A 24,919-nucleotide genomic window follows, 5' to 3' on the forward strand; every position below is an offset into this window, starting at 1 on the left:
GCTTTTTCCATTTCTTCCCAGAGCGTGCCACACCTGTTTAACGAAGCAGCAGCATTCTTCCCCCAAGAACAAGCATAGCCCCCCCCCCTTCTTCTCCATGGTTAGAGGTCTGGGCCTCAATGGTTTTGGAGAAGTACTGCCACCAGAGAATCATCTGGTCCTGGCGATGTGAGAGGCTACGCTGTCTAGGGATTTTCTGCAGGCTCTGGACATCTCTCGAACTCATCTAGGGAGGTCCCTGGTCTGGCAGTTCCAGGAGTGGCCCTGGGAGAGGACTCTGGGGCCAGCTAACAGGGGCCAGGGCTGGGCTTGATGTGTGCTCAGGAAGTGGGGTAACAAGGATGGGAGGAGCCACTCATCGTCAGTGGTCAGATGTGGGAGGGGAGTAGATGGGCGAGAGTACAGGGTCCCGTCCAGCTGCAGGGAAGGCACGTGTGAGCCTGATCCCGGTGGACGGAGGATTCTCCCGGGTTTGCTTCTGGGCATCTCCACGAGACAGTTCCGGGGCGGAGTTTGATCCAGTTGTCACGCGATGCCAGGGGGCAGGGTTGAAGGTGGCACTCAGACGTGCCGTGGTGAGGGCCGGTGTTCGTGTTGAGTTGGCTGGCACGATGGGCGTCTCACACACCAGCTTTGCAGGCTTTTGGGGAGGAAAGATGCCGGTAGGGGAGGGAACGGGAAATCACTGGCAGTCTTGAAGGACTGGATGGGAGGCTGGAAGAGGGAACTCAGTGTGGGGAGGGAGAGCTCAGATTGGGCGCAGCACGGGGTGTGTGTAGCGTGTAAGGGGCAGGCGGGGTGAATCGGAGTCAGGCTTGGCCAATCACCAGCTGATGCCCCTGTGGCTGTGGAGTAGGAAGGTTTTTTTTTTTTTTTTTTTTTTTTTTTTTTTTTTTTTTTTTGACAGGCAGAGTGGACAGTGAGAGAGAGAGACAGAGAGAAAGCTCTTCCTTTTGCCGTTGGTTCACCCTCCAATGGCCGCCGCAGCCGGCACGCTGTGGCCGGTGCACCGCACTGATCCGATGGCAGGAGCCAGGAGCCAGGTGCTTTTCCTGGTTTCCCATGGGGTGCAGGGCCCAAGCACCTGGGCCATCCTCCACTGCACTCCCTGGCCACAGCAGAGGGCTGGCCTGGAAGAGGGGCAACCGGGACAGAATCCGGCGCTCCGACCGGGACTAGAACCTGGTGTGCCGGCACCGCTAGGCGGAGGATTAGCCTAGTGAGCCGCGGCGCCGGCCTGGAATAGGAAGTTTTGAGAGCCGTGGGGGCTCCGTGAACAGTTTGGGTATGTGTCTGTTGTATGGCCCCTGGCAGTGAGGTGCTGGCCCTGCATCACAGGGCCTGTCCCAGGGTGAGGGTGAGGGCTAGGGGTTTGGAGTTAGGGTTCAGGTTGAGATCATGCTTCCGGCAAGGAGTCCCTGGGACGTGGAGGAACATCGGTTGAATTGTAGGAATGACGCGTGGGCTTTCGGAGCCAGTTCACGCACGTTAGATTGGGGTTGTCTGGCTGCAGAGTGGTTGTGGGAGACGAGCGTGGTGGGTGAGGTGGCCCAGCCATGGTGAGGGTGAGGCCCGGGGAGCAATTCTAGCGTGTGGGCCGGGAGGGATCAGCAGAGGCGTTGGAGTAGTGAATGCGCAGGCTGGGGAGAGAGAGAGGCCAGGTTAGGAGCAGCAGAAAACAGCACGGCCTCATCGGGAAGAGGAACAGGGGCGCTGAGAAGTTCCTCCGCACACGCTAGGCCCGTGGCAGGACTGGGGCTGTGACTGCAGCCGAGAACAGGGGGTGTGGGCAGGGGAAGGGTGGCAGGGGTGTGGGCAGGGGAGGGGTGGCAGGGGGAGGGGTGGCAGGGGTGTGGGCAGGGGAGGGGTGCAGGGGGAGGGGTGGCAGGGGTGTGGACAGCAGAGGGTGGAGCAGAGGGAGGGGGTGGCTGGGGTGTGGGCAGGGGAGGGTGGAGCAGGGGGAGGGGTGGCAGGGGTGTGGGCAGGGGAGGGTGGAGCAGGGGGAGGGGTGGCAGGGGTGTGGGCAGGGGAGGGTGGAGCAGGGGGAGGGGTGGCAGGGGTGTGGGCAGGGGAGGGTGGAGCAGGGGGAGGGGTGGCAGGGGTGTGGGCAGGGGAGGGTGGGGCAGGGGGAGGGGTGGCAGGGGTGTGGACAGCAGAGGGTGGAGCAGGGGAGGGGGTGGCAGGGGTGTGGGCAGGGGAGGGGTGCAGGGGGAAGGGTGGCAGGGGTGTGGACAGCAGAGGGTGGAGCAGGGGGAGGGGGTGGCTGGGGTGTGGGCAGGGGAGGGTGGAGCAGGGGGAGGGGTGGCAGGGGTGTGGGCAGGGGAGGGTGGGGCAGGGGGAGGGGTGGCAGGGGTGTGGACAGCAGAGGGTGGAGCAGGGGAGGGGTGGCAGGGGTGTGGGCAGGGGAGGGTGGAGCAGGGGAGGGGGTGGCAGGGGTGTGGGCAGGGGAGGGGTGCAGGGGGAGGGGTGGCAGGGGTGTGGGCAGGGGAGGGGTGGTAGGGGGAGGGGGTGGCAGGGGTGTGGACAGCAGAGGGTGGAGCAGGGGGAGGGGTGGCAGGGGTGTGGGCAGGGGAGGGTGGAGCAGGGGGAGGGGTGGCAGGGGTGTGGGCAGGGGAGGGTGGAGCAGGGGGAGGGGGTGGCTGGGGTGTGGGCAGGGGAGGGTGGAGCAGGGGGAGGGGTGGCAGGGGTGTGGACAGCAGAGGGTGGAGCAGAGGGAGGGGGTGGCTGGGGTGTGGGCAGGGGAGGGTGGAGCAGGGGGAGGGGGTGGCTGGGGTGTGGGCAGGGGAGGGTGGAGCAGGGGGAGGGGTGGCAGGGGTGTGGGCAGGGGAGGGTGGAGCAGGGGGAGGGGTGGCAGGGGTGTGGACAGGGGAGGGTGGAGCAGGGGGAGGGGTGGCAGGGGTGTGGGCAGGGGAGGGTGGAGCAGGGGAGGGGTGGCTGGGGTGTGAGCAGGCATCCGGGTGAGCCGGGCACGTCGGCTAAGGATGTCAGTGGAACTTACTTGCAGGGGATTTTGGGGCTTGGCCCTCGATCTGGGGAGGGCCAGGGGCACTTGGTCCGGTGAAAGTGTGTCTCCGTGGCCAGGTTGGTCAGGGTGTTTGGTGGGTCGTACCTCCCCTGAGGACTAGGGATGGAATGGAATAGGGACTCTCAAAGACTCTGGAGTGTTGGGTCACCTGTTGGGATATGGAAGACAGGGATTCTGACTTGTTACCCAAGTGACAGGGGGCAGGGACTCCAAAAGGAGGGAGCTCATACCAGATGGAGGCGGCAGTGGACACTTGTGTAGCGGGGAGGCCACAGCCTACTCTCTCTAAGGGGGGGGGGGACGTCTGTGAACCGACCTGCCAGTCTGGGGCGGGGGGCGGGGAGGGCAGAGATCCGTGTGCTTGATGGGTTGGAACAGGAGAGGGGTGCAGAATGGAAACCCGGGTGGCTCTCCTGCCAGTGGAGCAGCAGTCAGATGGGGTCATAGAGTTTTAGAAAGATCTACAGTGACTCAGGTTGGGGCAGGAGAGGTTGTGTAGGTTCCCGCTGACGTCCCCACTACCCACGGGGTGAGGGGCTTGGAGGTTACCCAGGGTCCCAGGTTACCATGGTAGGAGCACGCAGCAGGGGAGTCATGGGAAAGTGCCTGAAGGCCTCTGGGCTGGGGGCCCTGATTGGCTTAGAGGTTTGTGGATGTAATGCCGATGGGAGGAGCCATTTAGTTTTTAGGGGTCTCTCCTCCTGGTTGACCTCATCCTGCTATCAAAGACTCGGGAGGCAACATTTTTTTTTTAAAGATTTATTTATTTCACTTGAAAATCACAGTAACACACACAGAGAGAAGGAGAGGCAGAGAGAGCAAGAGTGAGGAGACAGAGAGAGCTCTTCCATCCACTGGCTCACTCCCCGGATGGCTGCAACAGCCGGAGCTGCACTGGTCCGAAGCCAGGAGCCAGGAGCTTCTTCCAGGTCTCCCAGGTGGGTGCAGGGGCCCAAGGACTTGGGCCATCCTCCACTGCTTTCCCAGGCCACAGCAGAGAGCTGGATCGGAAGTGGAGCAGCCGGGACTAGAACTGGCGCCCATATGGGATGCCGGCACTGCAGGCAGGTGGCGGATCTACCCGCTACGGCACAGCACCGGCCCCAGGGAGGCAACATTTGAAAGCTCCTGCTGGGGCGTTTGGGGTCCTCGTTCTAATGTCTCGAGTTTCTCTCCATGTCCGGGGCCGGCTGATGGACTCCACGTGTAAGGAGAGTGGTCCCTGCAGGGGTGCTGGGACCCAGACTGCTAAACTCAATGAGTCAGGTTCTCACCCAGACTCTGGGTAACGTCTGTGATCTAACTGTAATTGAGTGTGGGACTTCATGTCTGCATGTGGTCCCGGGGCAGGGCGGCTTCATCCTCAGGTGGGTAGAGCCTGGAGGTCCTGTGTGGGTAGAGCATTGCCGGCCGCTGCGAGTGGGGTTCTGTTTTGCTAGTTGGGGCGGTCAGCATGTTCACGGGCTGCTTGCTAAATGCCGGCTCGCTCGTCTCTGAAGTTTGTGTGGAATGTAAAATATGACAGACACCTGGCCAGGTGAGGAGGTGCACCTGTCGCACGGGGGCGCTCCTGGTGGCGTATCCTGGATCCTCAGGGGAGGAGCCAGGCTGGCCCTCCATTTGGGGACATATCAGTCACAGACACAGGAACAGGGACCTGGGCTGTGCCTGCTGTTCTCGCCACCTCCCGGAGGGGGACATGTGGTGAGGAGGAGGAGATGGGGAGTGGTCCAGAGGGAGAGGTGGCTTGGAAATCGGGTGGGGGGGGGTCTTGGGTGTGTGGATTCTGGGAAGCTGGGACGCAGACCGCAAGGGGCAGTGGGAGCGGATGTAGGGGACCTCTGGGCACTGGTCATTTCATCGGGGAAAGTTATTCCAATTCCGGGAAGGACTGGGGTCGAGGGTCCCGAATTCGGGCCCATGATTCTGGTTGCCCAGTGAATATTGTGGGAAAGTTTGGCTGCAAAGGCAGAGGAGTTTCTTGGACTTCAGGTCGGGAGCCAGTCCGAGAGTCCCACGGTTGCTCAGCAGGCAGCACACAGGGCTGTGGGAGGGATGGACTGTTCTGATCCCATACTTTTGCTTTTTTAGAAGATTTGTTTAGGGGCTGGTGCTGTGGTGTAGCAGGTTAAGCCACCGCCTGCAGTGCCCGCAGTGCCGGCATCCCGCATGGGCGCTGGTTAGAGACCCAGCTGCTCCACTTCCGGTCTACTGATCTCTGTCCTGGGAAAGCAGTAGAAGATGGCCCAAGCCCTTGGACCCCTGCACCCTCGTGGGAGACACGGAAGAAGCTCCTGGCTCCTGGCTTCGGATCAGCACAGCTCCGGCTGTTGCGGCCATCTGGGGAGTGAACCAGTGGATAGAAGAGCTCGCTCGCCTTCTCTCTCTCTCTTCTCTCTCTCTCTCTGCCTCTCCTTCTATCTCTGTGTAGCTCTTTCAAATAAATAAGTGTTTTTAAAAAAATATCATTTATTTATTTGAGAGCAGTTACAGAGAGAGGTAGAGACAGAAAGGTCTTCTGTCTGCTGGTTCACTCCCTATTTGGGTGCAATGGCCAGAGCTGGACCTATCAGGAGCCAGGAGCTTCTTCCAGGTCTCCCACATGGGTGCAGGGGCCCAAGGACTTGGGCCGTCTTCTACTGCCTTCCCAGGCCACAGCAGAGAGCTGGATGGGAAGTGGAGCAGCTGGGGTCAGACTGGCGCCCATATGCGATGCCAGCTCTAAGGCGGCAGCATTTGTTCCCACGGAGAAGGCATTAACTGATCTTTGGACATACACTCTCGCCTGGTCAGGACATGTTATCCTTTTTTATTTTACATTTTTTGTTAAGATGTATTTATTTATTTGAAATAGAGTTACAGAGAAAGGGAAAGAGAGCCAGACTTGGGCCATCTTCCACTGCTTTCCCAGACACATTAGCAGGGAGCTGGATGGAGGTGGAGCAGCCGGGACTCGAACCAGTGTCCGTGAGGGCTGCTGGCGCTGCAGGCAGCAGTTTAACCCATTACGCCACCGCGCCAGGCTCCTATTACCCTTTATACCCTTCTGCATTTGACCTGCTTACATGTGGCTAGTCTTGCATCTATGTTCATGAAGCAGGTTCCTCCAGAAGCTGAGAAAACCGTGCGTTTACATCGGGCGGTGGGCCTGCTCCTGTTTCCTGAGCTGTGTGCAGCCGGCATTGCGCCTCCCTCGCCATCGGTTTCATGGTCTGCAGGCGTGCAAGTGTGTGTGTGTGTGTGTGTGTGTGTGTGGAGAGAGAGACATTGAGGGAGAGACAGGGAGAGGGAGAGACACTGGAGAGAGGGGATTGAGAGGGAGAGGGAGAGGGATTGAGACAGAGAAAGCTAGAGATTGAGAGAGAAACATTGAGATTGAGAGAGACATTGAGAAAGGCAGAGATTGAGAGAGGCAGAGAGAGATATTGAGAGATTGAGGGAGAGAGATTGAAAAAGAGATTGAGAGATTTATTTAAAAAAAGATTTATTTATTCGAAAGAGTTACACAGAGTAGGAGAGGTAGAGAGAGGTCTTCCACCTGCTGGTTCACTCCCAATTGGCTGCAACGGCCAGAGCTGCACCAATCCAAAGCCAGGAGCTGCTTCTGGTTCTCCCTGCAGGTGCAGGGCCCAAGGACTTGGGCCATCCTCCACTGCTTTCCCAGGCCACAGCAGAGAGCTGGATTGGAAGTGGAGCAGCCAGGACTCAAACCAGAACCCATATGGGAGCCAGCACTGCAGGTGGCTGCTTTACCCGCTATGCCAAAGCACCGGCCCCGAGAGATCAAGAGATCGAGAGATCGAGAGATTGAGAGAGAGATAGAGAGATTGAGAGAGAGATAGAGAGATTGAGAGAGAGATAGATATAGAGATGTAGAGATTGAGAGAGAGAGATGTAGAGATTGAGAGAGATGTAGAGATTGAGAGAGAGGTAGAGATTGAGAGAGAGAGGTAGAGATTGAGAGAGAGAGGTAGAGAGAGAGAGAGAGATTGAGAGATACAGATTGATCTTCCATCTGCTAATTGGTTCCTCAAATGGCTACGACAGCCATGTCCACCAGGGGGCGCCGGTGCAGCAAGTGGCTGCTTCCCCTGCTGTTCTACCGTGCCGCCCAGAGTTCTTTGTGCAGGCTGGACACCTGTTTCCTGTTAAACGTGTGTTCCTAAGGCTTTTTACAACTGTCTATAGCTTGCTGGTTCTTTTTAAACGATCTATTTTATTTAATCGAATGGCAGAGTGAGAGACAGGGAGTTCAGACAGAGAGGAGAGAGCTTCTACCCACTGGTTCGCTCTGCAGATGTCTGCAATGACCAGGGCTGGGCCGGGCCAGAGCCAGGAGCTCCATCTGTCTCCCTTTTCCGGGACAGGGGTCTAAGCACTTGGGCTTCTTCTACTCCCTTCTCAAGAGCATTAGCAGGGAGCTGGATCGGAAGGACTCCACAGGGCAGTGTGATACGGCATCCCACACGGGCACTGGTTCCTGTCCTGGCGTCTCCACTTCCGATCCAGCTCTCTGCTATGGCCCGGGATGGCAGTGGAGGATGGCCCAAGTCCTTGGGCCCCTGCACCCGCGTGGGAGACCTGGAAGAAGCTCCTGGCTCCTAGCTTCGGATCGGCGCAGCTCCGGCTGTTGTGGCCATCTGGGAAGTGAGCCAGCGACCTCTCTCTCTGCCTCTCCCCCTGTCTGTCTGTAACTCTACCTCTCATAAATAAAATCTAAAAAAATAGTACTTGAAGGCAGAGTTAGAGAATTTCCCATGTGCTGGTTCACTCCCCCAATCTGAAGCCAGGAGCCAGGAACTTCATGCTGGTCCGCCACGAGGGCGCAGGGGCCCAAGCACGTCGGCCGTCGTCCTCCACTGCCCTCCCGGGCCATACAGAGAGCTGGATGGGAAGTGGAGCAGCCAGGTCTCGAACCGGCGTCCCCCTGGGATGCTGGCGCCACCACAACGCCAGTCCTTAAGCGGGCCCCTTCCGAACAGACTCTCCAGGCCATGGACCTTTCCCACTCAGGGCTAGGGCCAGGCCAGGCTCCCTGACCTCAGCACATAGGGAGCGCGAGGCCCTGGCGTGCGTGAACCTAGCCCTCGGTCCTGGCGCCATGGGCCGCGGCTCTCGGGACCGCCAGGACCTAGAGGCATCTGCGCCTGCGTGGGCCGGTGGGGCGGGGCCAGCCTGGGGGCGTGGCCTGCGTGCGCAGACGCAGTGGGCGCCGGCGCCTCTTTCCAACGCAAGGGACGCTGGGAGTCACTTCCGGGTTGTCCTGGAGTCCGGCCCCGCCGCGGCTGCCGGAGGGTTCGGGAGGGTCCCTCTCACGGAGCTCGGGGGCGGGCTGTCTCCTGAGACCGCTGCTTCCACGAGCTGAGCGCCCGGCGAACCAGGTGGCCGCCGCTGTGAGTCGGGTCGCCCTCCGGCCCCGCCGTCAGGTGCCCGGGCTCGCCCAGCAGCGGTCAGGAGGTGGCCTTGTCACTCAGCCCCTTGCAGCCCAGCAGGGGACGGCTGGCTCAGTGCTGCTGGGTGGTGGGGAGCATTGGAAGCGCAGTTGTTGCGTGTACTGCTATGGACACTGCCTGGCCGTGGGAGACGCAGCCGGCCCACGGCACCTGCTGCCTGAGCGCGCACCGACAGGGTGGGGGGCTTAGGGGGTGCTGTGGACCGGAAGCCGCCCGCTCAGGGGGCCGCTTTTCCCAGCGTGGTTCCGTGCACGCTGGTACCCGTGCCCCACACTGCCCAACAGCCGCCTGCACCGGCTCACCACGGTTCCTGCACACCCCCCGCAGGGGCCGGCTGACGGTGACCTCGGGTGCCAGACACCCACGATAAACGTGACGGCAGCTGCAGGGCCAGGGGTCCCATCAGACGGTACTTAGCACCGCACAGTTCAGCTGTGGCTGCTGAGCGCCTGCCCTTTCGAGCGTACTCTGAAAACGCTTCCAGTCGAGACTGAAGCCTTCTTGGCAGTCGTAGGGCTCTCACAGGCCTCCCGTCGCAGTCCCCCTCGACTCTGGCACACGAGACTTCGGCAGCTTGGATGTCAGCTGAGGGTTCCGACCGGCCAAAATCCGTGGGCGAGGGCAGGGCCGGCTGGAGGCAGAGGAGGCAGGCGGGTGCTGGCCCTAGATCTGAGCTGTTACCCGGAGTGGGGCTTCCGTTCTCGGTTAACGTTTCAAAGGACACCAGCACATGTTCTCACTTGGGCCTACGTTTTGAAGAATGTAAGTTCTTAGTAGGCTGTCGTTAGGAAACAAGGTGCTACTGTGCTACTGACTTAAAATTGGGCCATGGCACAGCGGGCTAAGCCCCGGGCCTGCAGCGCCAGTACCCCCATATAGGTGATGGTTCGAGTCCCGGCTGCTCCACTTCCGATCCAGCCCCCTGCTAATGTGCCTGGGAAAGCAGCGGATGATGGCCCAAGTCCATGGCTCCCTACACCCACGTGGGAGACCTGGAGGAAGCTCCTGGCTTTGGATTGGCTCAGATCCAGCTGTTGCAGCCGTTTGGGGAGTGAACCAGCACATGGACTTTCAAAATAAATCAAATGAAAAAAAAAAAAAAAAAGGCACTAAAATTTGAGAGGTAGAGTTACAGAAGGTGAGACAGAAAGGTCTTCCATCTGCTGGTTCACTCCCCAAATGGCCACAATGGCTGGAGCTGGGCCAATCTGAAGCCAAGAGCTTCCTTCAGGTCTCTCACATGGGTGCAGGGCCCAAGGGCTTGGACCACCCTCCACTGCCTTCCCAGGAGTGATAGCAGAGAGCTGGATCAGAAGTGGAACAGCCGGGATTCGAACTGGCGCCCACGTGGGATGCCGGCACCACAGGCAGAGGGTTAGCCTACTGCACCTGAGCACCGACCCCAATATAGCTTAAAAAAAAAAAAAAAAAAAAAATTGTAACCCTGACCCAGATCCCTCCCTTTGCAATGAGAACAGCATCACTCATTTAGGCTAAGCCAACAAAAACAGGTAATGTAACAACCTGTAGTAAAGTCTCTGCTAGGATTCATCACTGACCAAAATCCACAAACGGAGGAGCGCAGTGCAGGAAGTTGTCTAGAGACCCCAACCATGGTGTTGATGGAGCAAGCCACAGAACCCCTGGGGAAAAGGAGGTTCCACACTTATTATGGTGAAGTCACGTGGACTCACTGGGGAAGGCATTTAGCCTAGTGGTTAGCGCTGACATGCCCACATCAGGGTACCTGGGTTCGATTCCCGGCTCTGGCCTCTGACGTCCGCTTCCTGGGACACAGTGGGGACAGCTCAAGTGACTGGGTCCCAGGCACCCACATGGGGCACCCGGATGGAGTTTCTAGCTCTCAGCTTCAGCGTGACCCAGCACCAGTTTGGAGAGGGAACTGGGACATGGGAACCCCCACCCTACCCCCAAAAGCTAAAAGGAAATCGCTAGCTCACCCTCTGACCAAAGGAAATGAAAGCGCTTTTTGGGACGCCCCTCTTGTAGCTGCATCGCCAGGCCGGACAGGGCCGTGGGAGGTGCCCTCACTGCTGTCCCTGCAGTGCAGGGTGGGTCAGGGGCTCTGCTGATGGTCATCGCAAGACGGCCGAGGGGCAGGGCTTTACCAGAACCTGCAAGTTAGTCTCTACCACGGAGATGCACGGCCAGGCTCCTGGAGACGTTCGAGGAGCGCTCTGCATGTTAGCTTTCCTGCTTCTGTTAGCCTGCAGACGGCACTTGGTGAACATGAAGCCATTCTGCCTTAGTGACAACTCGGGGCCGGTGACGGTAGGCTGAGACTCCTCTCCATCCTAATACTTCTCACTGCTGCTGGCAGCAGTGGCTCTAACATGGCGTTAGTTCACGGATTGGAGTGCCTCGCTTTATTTGAAAACTCTGGCCTGTGATTTCTGCAAAGTAGACCAGGGGCTATCATTTGTGCTTGACCTTGCCGGGTGTGATGAGTAACGCCAGCCACATCACAGCACATGTTAGAACACACACTTGTCTTCTGGGGCTGCCATTGTGGCACAGTGGGCAACAGGGGCAGCATCCCATGCTCCACTTCTAACTGGCTCCCTGCAAATGTGCCTGGGAAAGCAGTGGACGATGGCACCACCTGGGAGACCTGGATGGCATTCCAGGCTCCTGGCTTCAGCCCGGTCCAACCCTGACCGTTGTGGCTGTTTGCGGAGTCAACCGGTGGGTGGAAAATCTCTCTCCCTCTCTGCCCTCCAAATAAGTAAATTAATGAATTCAGAACAAAACAGAACTAAACTTGAGCTTTTCCCAGTTACTCCTTGTGTGCTGAGAGAGACAGTGGCTTTACTCACACACACAGCAGCTAAACCAGCCCTACTTTTAAAAGGGATGGAGTCCGATGTAATGCAGTGAGGAACAGGTTAATCCTGGAAGGGGCAGGGGCATGCTCTCCACTGGCTTCTGCACACCCAAGCTTCAAGTCTCCTCCTGGCTCTGAGAGCGCCCCGTCCCTGGACACACACTAGACTTGATGGCTGCAGCCGGGTCAGTAGAAACCATTGAAGTTTATTGGCGGTCACAATGCGTACACCGTAGGCAGCAAACACCCTCACACGTCTATCCCAACCTGATCACGCGAGAAAGGATTCACCGCAGTCGCCAGAGAAAGGAGGAACTCAACAGGCTTGTTTCGGGGGTGCAGGAGAAAGAAAGACAGAACCCAATTGATGAGTGTCCCGTGGCAAGAGCGGAGCCAGAGGTGGTAAACCAGCAGCGACAGTCGCGGGGAAAGTACCAGGCGCGTAGCTTTCTCCGTTGCTTTTCCTCTGTAGGTTCATTCTTTTTAAATATTCAAAACATTTATTATGGTTCTCATTTTATAAAAACGTGTACTTTGAAGGGGTGGGAGGCTGCTGACTACTCCATGCTAGGTAGGCCTTGTTACTGAGAACCCCTCCTCCAGTTCATACATTCACGAGTGCAGGTGCATATATAAATATCCACACGCATACGTCCACACGCACTGCCTCAAGGGCTGGGGAAGACAAAGGTATTGGCCACGCGCAGCTGGGCCTCTGGTGGCCTCATCCAAACTGCTCCGACGAGAGCAACCGGCTCCATTACTTCTCTGCGGTCTCTGGGCCAGAGGCCAGAAACCCCACACACACTGCGAAACCCGATGAGCAGAGGCAAGTGCGGGAGGCTGAGGTGAGCCCCGCGGGAGGGGTGGAGTGAGGACACCGAACGCTGTCAGGGGGCCGCGCGGCCCTGGGGGGCCGGGGCGCTGCTCTGGCATGGCTTAGAGTCCCTAAAAACCAGGGTTCATACAGTAACAGGGCGTGACCACTGCTGGGGCGAGGAAGGGGCGATACGAAAAAATAGACATTTGGGATTTTTACTTCTGCCTCTCCACACTGCGTCACTGAATCTGCACGCTCACACACCCTTGTCCAGTAAAGCTTCAGGCCACCGGGTACACGACTGCACTCGCACACAGCCCTCACGTCAGCACTGTGCACTGGACTCTGTAAAAAGTTTTCAGTCACACTTTTTGTTTTTAAACTTGAGTCAATATAAACCTTGTTCAAAATGTTATGAAAAAATGTACATGTTTATACAAGGCAGGCTGTGGCAGGACACTGGGGTTCTCCCCCTCGGGAGGCCCCGGGAGGAGGGGCTGGAGGCGCGGGCGTCCTCGTCTCTGGCTCCTCTCCTCCCGCCACCCTCCCCACCCCGTCCCCAGGAACCAGCAGCGCCCTGCCCCGAGCTGAGTGCACTCACACCCGTTCCCCGGGGAAGCAGCCAGGTGACCTTTGCCATCTCCCCACACCCCGGGAGGAAGGGGCCAGGAGCAGCCAGGCCCTCTCCCTTGCAACTGTTCACCCCTCTGGGCCAGACCCGAGGGACACTGCTCTGTACAGGCAGAGTCCGGGGAGCCGTCAGCTCATCATGTCATTGCTGTTCACGCCGTACGTGGAGCTCTTCATCGAGTCGTTGACTTCTCGACGGAACGCCGACAGGTTCTGCGTGAATCTGTGGACAGGTTGGCGGGGGGGTGGGTGTGTGTGTGTGTGTTTGCCGCAGAGAAGCGGCTCCTGGGAAGCCGAGCGTGGCACGGTGCTTCTGCTTCTGAGCCCACAGGCAGCTCCTTCCTGCCCCTTCTACCTGGCAGCACTGCCCGGGGAGGAAGAAGCAGCCGGGAGAGTGTGGGCTCCGGCGGCGGCGCCCAGTGTGGGAGCGCTCCCCACACAGCAGTGGGCAGCGCGGCCAGGGCAACTCAACGAGGGAACTTAACCATTCATGGAGTCCCACTCTCCAGTGCAGCCTAGCACCCGAGTCGGGGTGCTCTGGGTACGTGCACGGCAGATGGGATTCGGAACACTCTGTGCAGTGAGGATGTCCAAACTCTCACACACTGACGTCCGCATCCTGGGCTACAGACTCTCGACCTTCAGCTGGACGGCGGGTCTGAGGGAGCTGCCCGCCCTGCGCCCGGGGCCCCTGCACTCACCTGTCTCTGTTTTTCGTCAGAAGGTTGCGCTCGATGCCTTCCATCAGGTTCTCGAAGCACAAGTGCATCGCCTGCTGCTTCTCTGGTGGCTGGCTGTTCACGATGCTGTTCCTTAGGTCCGAAAAATACTGTGGGGCGAGGAGTGGGACCGAGGGTCAGAGGCCGAGGGCAGGACGGCTAGTCCTGTCGCCTGCAGGGCTGCGGGATGCTCTCCAAGCAGAGAGACAGCTTCCACTAAAACTGGGTCCTTGAAAAACATTCAGGCAGCTACTGGCAGGACGGCTGCATCCCGCTGCAAATCACCAGTGCGGCATCTGCCCCTGACTCCTTCCAGGCCTGTCCAGACTGGCCCCGTCGCCGCAGAGACGGAAGCACGCTCTCCCTGCCCAGAGGGAAACCCCGCCTTCCACCCAGGCGGACTCTGACCGCCAGTCAGCGGGTGGGGTTCAAAGTCAGTGACCGGCTCCTTTTGCCTGCTTTACCATCCCTGGGTATTGCTTTTAAAATGTTTATTTCTTTGTATTTATCTGAAAGGCAAAGACACACAAGAGACAAGGGAGAGACTCCATTTTCTGGTTCACTCCCTAAATGCCTCCACTGGCCAAGGGCTGCATGCAGCAGGCAGGAGCCAGGAGCCTGGTGTCTGGCGCCCAAGCCAGGCCTCCCATGTGCGGGAGCCGTCACTGCTGCCTCCCGGGACCTGGAGCTGGGAGCAGGACTCACACACTCCGGCAGGATGAGGGTGTGAAGTGGGGATTTTCCACTACTGCACCACACACCTGCCCCCAGGGCGCTTCTGAAAGCATTCTTTCCTCTCTCTGCCTGGCCACTGAGAGCGAAGTACAGCCAAGCCCTGCCTCTTGTACCTTTTCATTTAGTAGTATCAAGCCAAGCAGGGGTCGGGACATGGACCACTGGTTCCTACAGTCTTCAAAGATGATGATGTTCAGCACCGTGGACAGCATCTGGAGGGCGAGAGAGAGGCTCGGAGGCAGAGGCCAAGGGAGGCTGGGCTGCAGGCAGGCGAGCCGGGCGAGCGTCTTCTCTTCACTTCAAGGTCAGCTTTTGTCTGTGCTGTTTCCGTTCCTGTTCTTTACGGTGCTTTGATGACCCCACTACAAAGGGGCCACTCACTCCGCTTCCCCCGGACTGCGGGGAGCCAGGGCACGTCCAGCACTGGGGCCCCAGGCAGTGTCTGAGCAGCCCGTGTCCTTGTGGCCTGCACGCTGTTCCGTCTGGCAAACAGCAGCACAAGCCGGAAGCGGGCTGCACACCTGACAGCTCACGCTCCATGTACAGCACTGACTTTCACGGGGAAGGGGCAGTGCTCACGAGGTGGGTCCAGGCACGGGGGCTGCTGTAACACTCAGAACCCGACCGTATCAGATCTCCGGCAGCCGGCAGTCACTCGGCCATCTGCCATGCCAACCCAAGCCTCACGGGGACAGCGCGAGCCTGGGGAGGCGGGGCCGCCGGCTGACCCGGCCGGCAGCGGTTCTCCCCGCTCACCTGCTGGATCATCTCCGGATGCTGCTGCATGATGTGCAGAAAGCGGTCACTCTCCTGGCTCAGGGGCGTCGTTCTCTTCTTGGTGCTGCGCGACAGCTGCTTGAAGAGGTACGTCACGATGTGGTCCAGGCAGGAGCAGCAGCCCGTGCACACCATGGTGTCTGCAGGGGAGAGAGCGGGGACGCAGCACAGCTACGGAGCTGCCCGTGGACGGCGGTCCTGTCAGCCAAGGCCACGGCCCGGGTGCTGCTGCTAGCTCTGACCTTTGCCGTGCGGCAGGCTGATCTGTAAGTCTGAGAGCGAGTGTGTGGCAACAGGTCCTATGAGCATAAAGGTGTGAAAGGCAGAGGGACAGAGACCTATCTTCCACCTGCGGGCTACTCCACAGATGGCTGCCACAGCCAGGTCTAGGCCAGGCCAAAGACAGGAGCCTGGAACTCTGTCCCGGTTTCCCGGTGGCAGGGGCCACTATCCGCTGCTTTCCCAGAAGCGTCAGCAGGGAGTTGGGCCGGAAGTGAACCAGGCGGGACCTGAACGGTGCTCTGCTGCGGGACGTCCGCGTCGCTGCGCCCCATGTGCGTCCCAGCAAGGGCGGCCTCTGCCAGACAGTGCTGAGTGCCCGACAGGTACGCCAGGAGGCAGGTGTTCCACTGCACACACGAGGGAACCAGCGTCTGGGAAGGTCATGCTGCTGGTAACGGAAGAGCTGTGCTCAGAGGCCGGGAAGTCAGAGGTGAGCCCGTGTTCTGGGTTACCTGGGGGAATCTCATGAACCCCATAGCCCACTGCACAGCCACGGCATTTCTGGGGGAACCACAGATTTGTAACAAGGAAACACCCTGCACAGAGCCAACACTGTGACTCCTGGAGGACTGACGGTTTACGCAGCGGCCCCTGTATTTTCAAGAAGCAAGGTGTCCTGCCTTGACTGGGTTGCATTAAACACGGCTGTCACCAGATGGCGCTGAATGCCAATCAAGTGGCAGTGGTGGTGGGGCCAGAGCTGTGGCATAGCAGGTAAAGCCATCGCCTGCAGTGCCAGCATCCCATGTGGGCGCCGGTTGGGAGTCCTAACTGCTCCACTTTTGATCCAGCTCTCTGCTGTGGCCTGGGGACACAGTATAAGATGGCCCAAGTGCTTGGACTCCTGCACCCACGTGGGAGACCAGTAAGAAGCTCCTGGCTTCAGATCAGCCCAGCTCCTGTCATTGCGGCCATCTGGGGAGGGAACCAGCAGATGGAAAACCTCTCTCTGCCTCTACAACTCTGCCTTTCAAATAATAAATAAACCTTTAAAAACTCGAGTAATAAATACTTTCTTAAAGTGGCAGGGGTGTAGCTCCCTCACCACAGATCACCCTCTAACTTCATTTATGGTCTGCTCAGCCTAACACACACACGCAACTACAAAGACTGCTGGAAGGTAGCCTAGAAAACAGTGGGTGGGGGCCGGTTCGAGTCCCAGCTGCTCCACTTCTGATCCAGCTCTCTGCTCTGTATGGGAAAGCAGCAGAGGATGGCCCAAGTGCTTAGGCTCCCCCTGCCCGCGTGAGAGATCTGGAAGAAGATTCTGGCTTCAGATCAGCCCAGCTCCGGCCAGTGCGGCCATTTGGGAAATGAAAACAGATGGAAGATCTCTCTCTCTGCCTCTCTTAACTACCTTTCAAATAAAAAAAAAAAATTTTTTTTTAAATGAAAACCACGTGGTGCAGAGCCATGGGGATGATGATGGAAACCTCACTGGGCAAGGGGCTGGAACCTCCCCTGATCCGTGGCCCTCATGGGGCTTCAGAGCCCCCTTCCGGAGCCACAGGCCTGCACCTGTGTGCGGTGGCGCCAGCTGCCTGGCTTTCTGCTGCCCACAGACACGAGTGCCCGCTGCTCCGACTGGCGGGTCCTCTCCTCCTGACCCGGGCAACAGCGTCCGGACGCCGCCGTCTCTAGCAGCCCCGCTCAGGCCCTTGTCTGTCAGCTTCACCCAGCACAGAGGCCTGCTGCACCTCACTGCCCTACCGCTCCCGCAGCGCCCGGTGCCAGGCGGTCTGTGTGTGCTGGGCGCAGGGCACGCAGCACGTCAGTACCCTCTCCTTTCAGGGCACGCTCCCCTTGTTACTAGCTAGGAGGTGGGAACCAGGCAGACGGGCGGGCCAGCCAGGTGCTTACCAAGTGCAGTGAGGCCTTCAGAAATGGAAGAGAGAATGTACATGATGACGTGGGGCTCCAGGCTGGCGATGAAGTTCATGTGGTCCTGGGTGAGGACTTCCAGCAGTGAGTAGTAAGACTGGCTGAGCTTGGGGTAATCCTGAGGGAGGAGGAGGAAGAGGGGCTCGGGCGCTGTGCACCTCGGCGCGCAGAACACCTGCGTCACATGGCTCCGTGCCGCAGCCAGCCCAGAGGCCTGGTCCCGGGCGAGCTTACCAGGAGGTCGCTGTGCGGAATGGAGAGGAGCAGCTTGATGAAGGTCTGCAGGGCGTTGTCCAGGGCGTCGTCGCCATAGAGACGGAAGACCCCGAAGTTGACGTAGCTGCCGCTGAGGGCTGCCTTCAGCATGGAGAAGCAGATGGAGATGCCCTTGAGCTTCAGGGCGTAGACCTGGTCCTTGGGGACCTCTCCCAGTGTCAGGATGCGATTGCCTGAGGAAACACGGGGCAGGTGTTCAACCACGTCGGCACTGACGGTTCTTCTCCCCAGCAGGCTGTAGGGGCGGCTGGCACGCCAGAGGAACGCAGCACGCCCTAACACTGTCCTGGCCACGGCCCTGCTCACGGTCCCCGGCAGGGCCAGCGCCTCTGAGCACTCACCATACATGGTTATCATCTTGCTGGTTTCCCGAAAGAGTAAGATGCCGTTGGGAGAAGAGACATCGAACTGCAGCCTCTGGGACCTGAGCGGGGCACAGCAGGGAACAGTCAGAGATGTGGTCAGGGGTGGACTGTGGCATTGCAGGCTCTCGGGAGTCCCCGGGCTGCTCTGCAGTAAGACATGCAGACGCCTATCTAACGTGAGAACAACCAAGCTAGCTACAGGTATGTAACCAGGGGCCGGCACTGTGGCTAGCAGGTAAAGCCACCGCCTGCAGTGCCAACATCCCATATGGGCCCCATTTCCGATCCAGCTCTCTGCTATGGCCTGGGAAAGCAGTGGAAGATGGCCCAAGTGCTTGGGCCCCTGTACCCACATGGGAGACCCGGAAGAAGCTCCTGGCTTCGGATTGGCACGGCTCTGGCTGTTGCAGCCAATTGGGGAGTGAACCACCGGATGGAAGAGCTCTCTCTCTCTTCTGCCTTTCCTCCTCTCTCTGTGTACCTCGACTTTCAAATCAATAAATCTTAAAAGTATGTAACCAATGATGTAGCTTGTGTCTCAAAAAAAAAAAAGTATTTAAAAGGCAGAAAGAGATATCTGTTCAATCCGCTAGCTCATTCCCTAAATGCCACAACAGCTGGGGCTGGGCCAGGCCAAAGCCAGGATCCCCGAATGTCACCTGGGTCTCCCATGAGGGCGGCAAGGACCCAAGAACTTGAGCCACACCTTCTGTCTCCCTGGCCTGCTTCAGCAGGAAGCTGACTTGAACCAGGCACTCTGACAAGGATGTGGGTATCCAAGCAGCTGCACCACAATGCCCAACCCGGCCTGTTCACTGGATTCAAGGAGGTAAAAGGCTCCCATCCGCGGTTCTTCTCTCCCGTGTGCCCCTGAAGTCACCCATTGCCTCCCCTCTGCCCCACCTCCCCTCTGTCCCTTCCTTCACACAGCAGGTGGCTAGGATGGCACCATTCAATACTGTAAATGAGATCACTCATCCCCTGCCTACACCCTCCTGTAGCTTCCCACGTTAGTGAGGCTAAATGCCCGCCCCGCCGTGGGGGAGGGTGTGTGTGTGTGTGCATGCGTGCATGCGTGCACGCGTCAGGTGCCATCTTGTTTAGAACAGTCCCTGTCTGTGCAGGCTACAGAATGTTACCTGTCATCCAGATCCCAGCACGAGCGTCACAGCCTCCAGGCCTCTCCCACCCCTCAGTCCATTCTGTGTCCCTGCCTTGTTTTACCTTCTCCACAGCACTCGTTACTACCTGCAATGATCTCTGCTGGCTTCCCGTCTCTCTCATTGTCTGTGCCGTCAAGGAGGCAAACAGCTGGGAAGGGGCCACACAGCTAGGAAGGTGTTTGGCAAGAATAGCTAGCTGCTTCCACGGGCCGGCGCTGTGGCACAGTGGGTTAACGCCCTGGCCTGAAGCGCCGGCATCCCATATGGGCGCCAGTTCTAGTCCCGGCTGCTCCTCTTCCCACCCAGCTCTCTGCTACGGCCTGGGAGAGCAGTTGAAGATGGCCCAGGTCCTTGGGCCCCTGCACTCACCGGGAGACCCAGAAGAAGCTTCTGGCTCTTGGCTTCAGATCTGCACAGCTCTGGCCATTGTGGCCATCTGGAGAGCGAACCAGCGGATGGAAGACCTCTCTTTCTGTCTCTAACTCTTTCAAATAAATCTTAAAAAAAAGAATAGCTGCTTCCAAATATATCTTATAGTGAGTACCTCAGAAACACAAGCCTCACGGTGAGCTACTGCCCATTCCCTCACTCGGGCAGCTTTAACATGACTAACTTTCTCAGGACGACCATGAGAGGCAGTCACAGCAAAGCTAAGGTGCTCAATTTTTCCTTCTTACCATCTCTATAGTATTGGGAAAATATGCAATTTAAAAAAATGATTTTCCTTTTATTTGAAAGGCAGAGAGACAGAAGTCTTCCGTGTGCTGGTTCATTTCCCAAATGCCTACAGCAGCTGGGGCTGGGCCAGGCTGAAGTGAGGAGCTGAGGACTCCACCCCAGTCTCTCATGTGGGTGGTGGGGAACCAGGCACGTGGGCCACGATCTGCTGCCTCCCAGGGTGCGTGTGAGCAGGAAGCTGGATTGAAAGCAGAGTAGCCAGGACCAGAACCGGGCACTCTGGTAGGGAAAGCGGATGCTCCAAGTGGTGACTTAACTGCTGTGCCACACTCACCCCTCCATTTAAAAAAAATAAATCTCTCAAGTTTACAGAGATCCTCCATCTCCTGGCTCACACACCACACACCTGCAACAGCTGGGACTGAGCCAGGCCAAAGCTAGGAGTCTGGAACTCTACCCATTTCCCACATGGGTGTGGGAGGCAGGACCCGAGTACTGGACCCAGCTGCTGCCTTCCAGGGTGTACATCAGCAGGAAGCTGGAACTGGAAGTGGAGCCAGAACTCAGATACAGGCACTTCCATGAGATGTGGGTGTCCCACGTAGCATGCTAACTGCTGGATCAAACGCCTGCCCCAAAGCTGTAATTTTGTTTTGGAAGTCTCTCACTTAAAAAAAAAAATCCTTATGGATCCATCTGTAATTTACTGAATACATGCCCTTCCTAAGACAGGGTATTCTTGGATCATCCTATCGTTTTCAGTGGTCTCTATGAACTAAGAGAGGGCACTACTGCCACACGCTTGCCCTCTGTCTGTGGGCACGGGAGTCGGAATCTGGACTGCCCAATGTATTCTAATAGGTATCTGGAAGGAACGGGGTGGGGGCGACAGTGAGGACTCAGGGGTTCATCTGGGCGTTGGTTGTGAGCGCTGTCAGGTGACCCGAAACGCCTCTGTACCCTCCTGTGCATTTCATGGTATGTAGGCTGTATTTTTGAGACTCTTGTCAAAGCGATTTATCTCCTGCGGGCACTTTGTGTGGTGGGAGTATCTCCCTTCATACACACCCTCGAGCTCTCCCACCGGACAGCAATGCATCCTACCCTGTCACAACGCGTCCAAGCGCCAGGCGAGGCAGGTTCTCTCCAGGACAAGCAGCCCTGCTTACCTGTTGTGAACGAGTTCCGCCATCAGCTTGAGCACGGGCGTGGTGCAGGCGGGGTCGTGGTACCACAGCTCGATCGCCCGCTGCAGGATGGGCATGTAGGACGGGTATCTGGGGAGAAGCTAAGGCAGACTCCCTGCACCGACGGGAAGCGCGGCCCAAGCACAACACCGCTGCCCTTCCTCCCGTCCCCGCCCCTCGCATCCTAACCGGGGCCTCACTAGAAGGCGCTCGAGGGACTGTGCTCTGGCCTCTGGGAATGCGCGTTCACTCACACAGCGCCTTTCCTCTGAAGAGCACGATGCACTTCACACTGTTAGTTGTCCTTTCACTACTTCTCTGAGGGGACGGGGATCAGCTATTCCCTGGCACGGCTGGAGAACAAGGCCCCTGGTCTGAGATGACCCGGTCTGCGACGCTGGGCGCTGCCGTCTTAGAGCTGATTCTGCAGCAGGCCGAGATGTTTCTCCTTCCTGCAACCCTGCACAGCCGCTGTCTACCTGGGGCCGCCAGAGGCACTGGGAAATCACCTCCCTTGTGCGCGTCCCAGACCACCGAAGGCGGCGTACAGACCTCTGGGGACCGCTGCCACCTCCCGGCCGCACCACACCTGCTCCCCTCCCGCAGTGCCCCCGTCAGCTGAGGCCTGCTGGGCCGGCTCCTGGACTGAGGTAGGATACATCCATTCAAACAGCATCATGAAGCTGGTCTTGGCGTTGAAGGCGAAAGCTATCCCCCTCAGGTCTCTCACCAGGCCAACTAGAGTGCGCTGCAACAGAGGGCAGAAACGCGTTCACAGGAGAAAACCAAAGCCGGAACCACCCGGCGGGGGGGTCTCCCTCCCACACAGCTCCACGATATTCCAGATCAATCTCGACCACACCAGAGCGGCATCTTTTCACACAAAAGCTAGTTTGGAAGCTGCTTCTAAGAAAACAGGACGGTTACTGGGCAACTGGAGCGAAAACAGTCTGATGAGCTTTCGAGATACTAAAGTGATAAATCGTATGTAAAAAGCTGGCAGGCCAAAAGGCCCGTCCAACAGGCAGAAAAGCGGTACATCTTCAAGGCCGTGTCCCAGAGGGACGCCCATGGGGAGTGTGTGTGGCACTGTCCCTTCGGTTGGGGTGCCTGGCAATCAGGCGTAAAGCCCACGATGGTGCGGCTGGGGGCAGGAGGGCCCGGATGAGGAAGCACAGAAGCATAGCAACACGCACTTGGTGGCCATGAACAGTAGTCAGGACTTTTTATTTATTTGAAAGACAGAGAGAGGTAGGAACATGAGAGAGAGATCTTTCATCTGCTGGTTCACTCCCCAGATGGCTGCAATGTTGCTAGAGCTGTGCTGATCTGAAGCCAGGAGCTTCTCCCAGGTCTCCCACGAGGGTGCAGGGCCCGAGGACCTGGGCCATCCTCCACTGCTTTCCCAGGCACAGCAGGGAGCTGGACTGGAGGTGGAGCAGCCAGGACTAGAACTGGCGCCTATATGGGATGCTGGCACTGCAGGCGGCGGCTTTAACCTGCCGCACCACAGCGCTGGCCCCTAGGACTGTTTTTAAATTAGGAAGTCACCAGGATGGTCAGAAAGGCAGCAGACGTGGTGGTCCCACCTCATTTTGGCAACAACCACTGTACTTCTGTTTTAACAGTGTGCTTCAAAAGCAAACAGTTTTGGGGCCAGGGCTGTGGTGAAGAAGGTGAAGCCTCTGCCTGCAGTGTTGGTGTCCCACATGAGCACTGGTTCGAATCCTGACTGTTCCACTTCTGATCCAGCTCCCTGCTAATGCGCCTGGGAAAGCAGTAGAAGACGGCCCCAAGTGCTTGGGCCCCAGCACCCACATGGGAGACCTAGAAGAAGCTCCTGACTCCTGGCTTTGGCCTGGACCATCCCCGGCCAGTGTGACCATCTGGGAAGTAAACCAGAGGATGAAAGATCTCTCTCTTTCTCTCTGCATTTCAAATGAATGAATAAATCTTTAAAAAAAAAAAAAAAGTTGTGTTGCTTGAGCAGTCTTCCAGTCTGCATGGGACATGACACGTGTGGGAGACAGCTCTTCTGGCTGACTGCACTTGGCTGCATGGGACTGCTGTGCTGGGAATGGCGCTGGTGATCAGACAGCTCTCAAGGACCTCTGTCTACTGACGGGGGCTCTGGCTTCAGTCCCCAGTGCGTTCCATGTTCACACAGCCCGGAATGTGACTGCCTCGAACCCCGAACCCCAAACCGACGCATGGTCACGCGCTGCTCAGTGAGGGGAAGGTGAACTGAGACGTGACTCGGCAGGTGCCTTCGCCGCGGTGTGGACACACCCACGCGGTACAGCTGCTACACACCTAGGCTACGGGGAATAAGCTGTCATGGAAGGGGTCCAGTGTGGACGGAAACGTCATGAGTGGTGCAAAACTGGCAAGGAGCAGAGCCGGGCAAAGTGGTGCTGCTCTCGGACTGCCCTGCTGAGCTGCAGACAAAAACCCAAGAGGCCTTCCAGGCATGAGAAAGGGGAATCTGGGAGTGGGGTGCAGCCCGCCTCTTTCCTAGCTACGTCCCTGACCGTGTGGTGGCTCCAGGGCGAGGCTCGGTGCTCACCAGCTCCGACACCCTGGGGCCGCCCCTCTGCGGCAGAGGCGGCTCAGGACAGGTGTGAGCGCAGGAGGACGACAGGAGGCCAGCAGTCAGGAAACCACTACAGCACCTGAACAGGCCCTGTGCAGGGAAATGCAAAAGCCTTCCACGGGACCGTGTGGCAAAGGCAAGAACCTTAATGGAAACCAGAAGCTACGAAGACCCAAACGACAGTGAATACTATATACTAAGACTTGTGGGTTCTGTTTCACAGTGTGGAAGTACTAACCACTACTAAACTAAACTTTATCTTCTAAACTATATAAAAATGACTAGGATGGCAAATTTTACAATTTTTTACATTAAAAAGCTCTTAAATACGTGGACTAATATACACCAATTTTTTGGGTAATTTTAAATGATTATATTAGGCAAGAAGAAGGGGGTTGCAAACTAGAACCACAGATAACTCCAAGAAAAAAAATACACACAAACAATGAAGAGTAAAAATGGATGAAACAGAAAACAGATAAAATGCAGGCAAAAAAAGAAAAAAGTGCCAACAAAATGCAGTGACTTCTTACAGACTAATAAAATGGATCAGCTTCGGGAGGACTGATCTAGAAAGAGTGAAGCAGGAGTCCAGTACTGAAGATGGACAGGGCAAGTAATTAAGACACAACAGAGATGAAAAGGACAGCAAGAAAACTACAGTAACTCTATGCTGACACACTTGAAAACTTAGAAAAAACCCCTGAGAACTGCTCAGAACTGTAATGTAAAGAAGCATTTATAGACCTCTGCTGTTCTTCAACTGAGCTCCCGGAAGCCCCAGGCTCCAGGCAGAAGCTGAAGCAGGGCCGGCTCCTGCTCTGCGCAGTGCGGGCAAGCCCGGGCCCCAGCAGGGGCGCACAGCTCCCGGGCGAGGCCTCACCTTCGCTTCCTGCTCGTTGAAACTGTTAGCGCTGAACATCTGGGCCACAGCCTCGAACGCCGCTGTGAGTGGCAGCATGAACTGCTCGTACTGATCTTCGTCCTCTCCTGCAAGGGACACAAGCCGGGTGTGGCCGCACACCAGCTACTCACCACTGTGGGCGCACGGGAGAGCTGGGAGACCCAGGGAAACTGAACGGGGTCCCTTTACTAACCCAACAGGCTACAGTAGTGCATGGGAAATAACATGTGCACACACAAGCAACTGTTAAACCAGAACACAGCAGAAATCAGCTAGTCAAGGGGTGTCCCAAGTGGACCAGACTCCCAAGTGTATGAAGTGCTATGTGGTTCGTTTGTTTTCTATGAAGTGACGACCAGGTGAGACTCACACTCCAAAGAGCTGCTTGTGGGGACTTTACAGTCGTGAGCATTGTCCCTCGTCATCTCTCCCAGCCTCGGAAGGTTTTAGAATGTCATTTTAAACTTAAATAGCTCAAAATGCCAATGACATCTTCGAACTTTAGTGATTAGCTAACCACATACTGCTCTCACGACCACCTGAGCCACAGAGGTGACTGAGTTCCTGGTTCATGTGTGTTAGAGAT

General features: G+C 57.6%; 1 protein-coding gene and 1 long non-coding RNA gene across 7 annotated transcripts in view; one reads left to right on the forward strand and one right to left on the reverse strand.

Moving 5' to 3' along the window:
* Window positions 1–11,509: 11,509 nt before the first annotated feature.
* Window positions 11,510–24,919, reverse strand: part of XPO7 (exportin 7) — a 96,190-nt gene continuing 82,780 nt past the window's right edge. For all 6 annotated transcript variants that reach the window (XM_070047332.1, XM_070047331.1, XM_051836770.2 and 3 more), the window contains 10 exons: window positions 24,313–24,419; window positions 21,496–21,584; window positions 20,819–20,926; window positions 17,785–17,867; window positions 17,402–17,616; window positions 17,147–17,285; window positions 14,984–15,144; window positions 14,341–14,439; window positions 13,475–13,602; window positions 11,510–12,996 (listed from right to left, as the gene is read on the reverse strand). In XM_070047332.1, the coding sequence (XP_069903433.1) occupies window positions 12,903–12,996; window positions 13,475–13,602; window positions 14,341–14,439; window positions 14,984–15,144; window positions 17,147–17,285; window positions 17,402–17,616; window positions 17,785–17,867; window positions 20,819–20,926; window positions 21,496–21,584; window positions 24,313–24,419 (1,223 nt within the window). In that variant the 3' untranslated portion in view covers window positions 11,510–12,902. The remainder of the gene's footprint in view (window positions 12,997–13,474; window positions 13,603–14,340; window positions 14,440–14,983; window positions 15,145–17,146; window positions 17,286–17,401; window positions 17,617–17,784; window positions 17,868–20,818; window positions 20,927–21,495; window positions 21,585–24,312; window positions 24,420–24,919) is intronic.
* LOC138843464 (uncharacterized) lies at window positions 15,141–16,571 on the forward strand. Its single transcript, XR_011378153.1, has 2 exons — window positions 15,141–15,716; window positions 15,831–16,571. It is a non-coding gene; the product is annotated as an uncharacterized lncRNA (long non-coding RNA).

Source organism: Oryctolagus cuniculus, chromosome 8 (assembly GCF_964237555.1).
Source record: "Oryctolagus cuniculus chromosome 8, mOryCun1.1, whole genome shotgun sequence".
NCBI lineage: Eukaryota > Metazoa > Chordata > Mammalia > Lagomorpha > Leporidae > Oryctolagus > Oryctolagus cuniculus.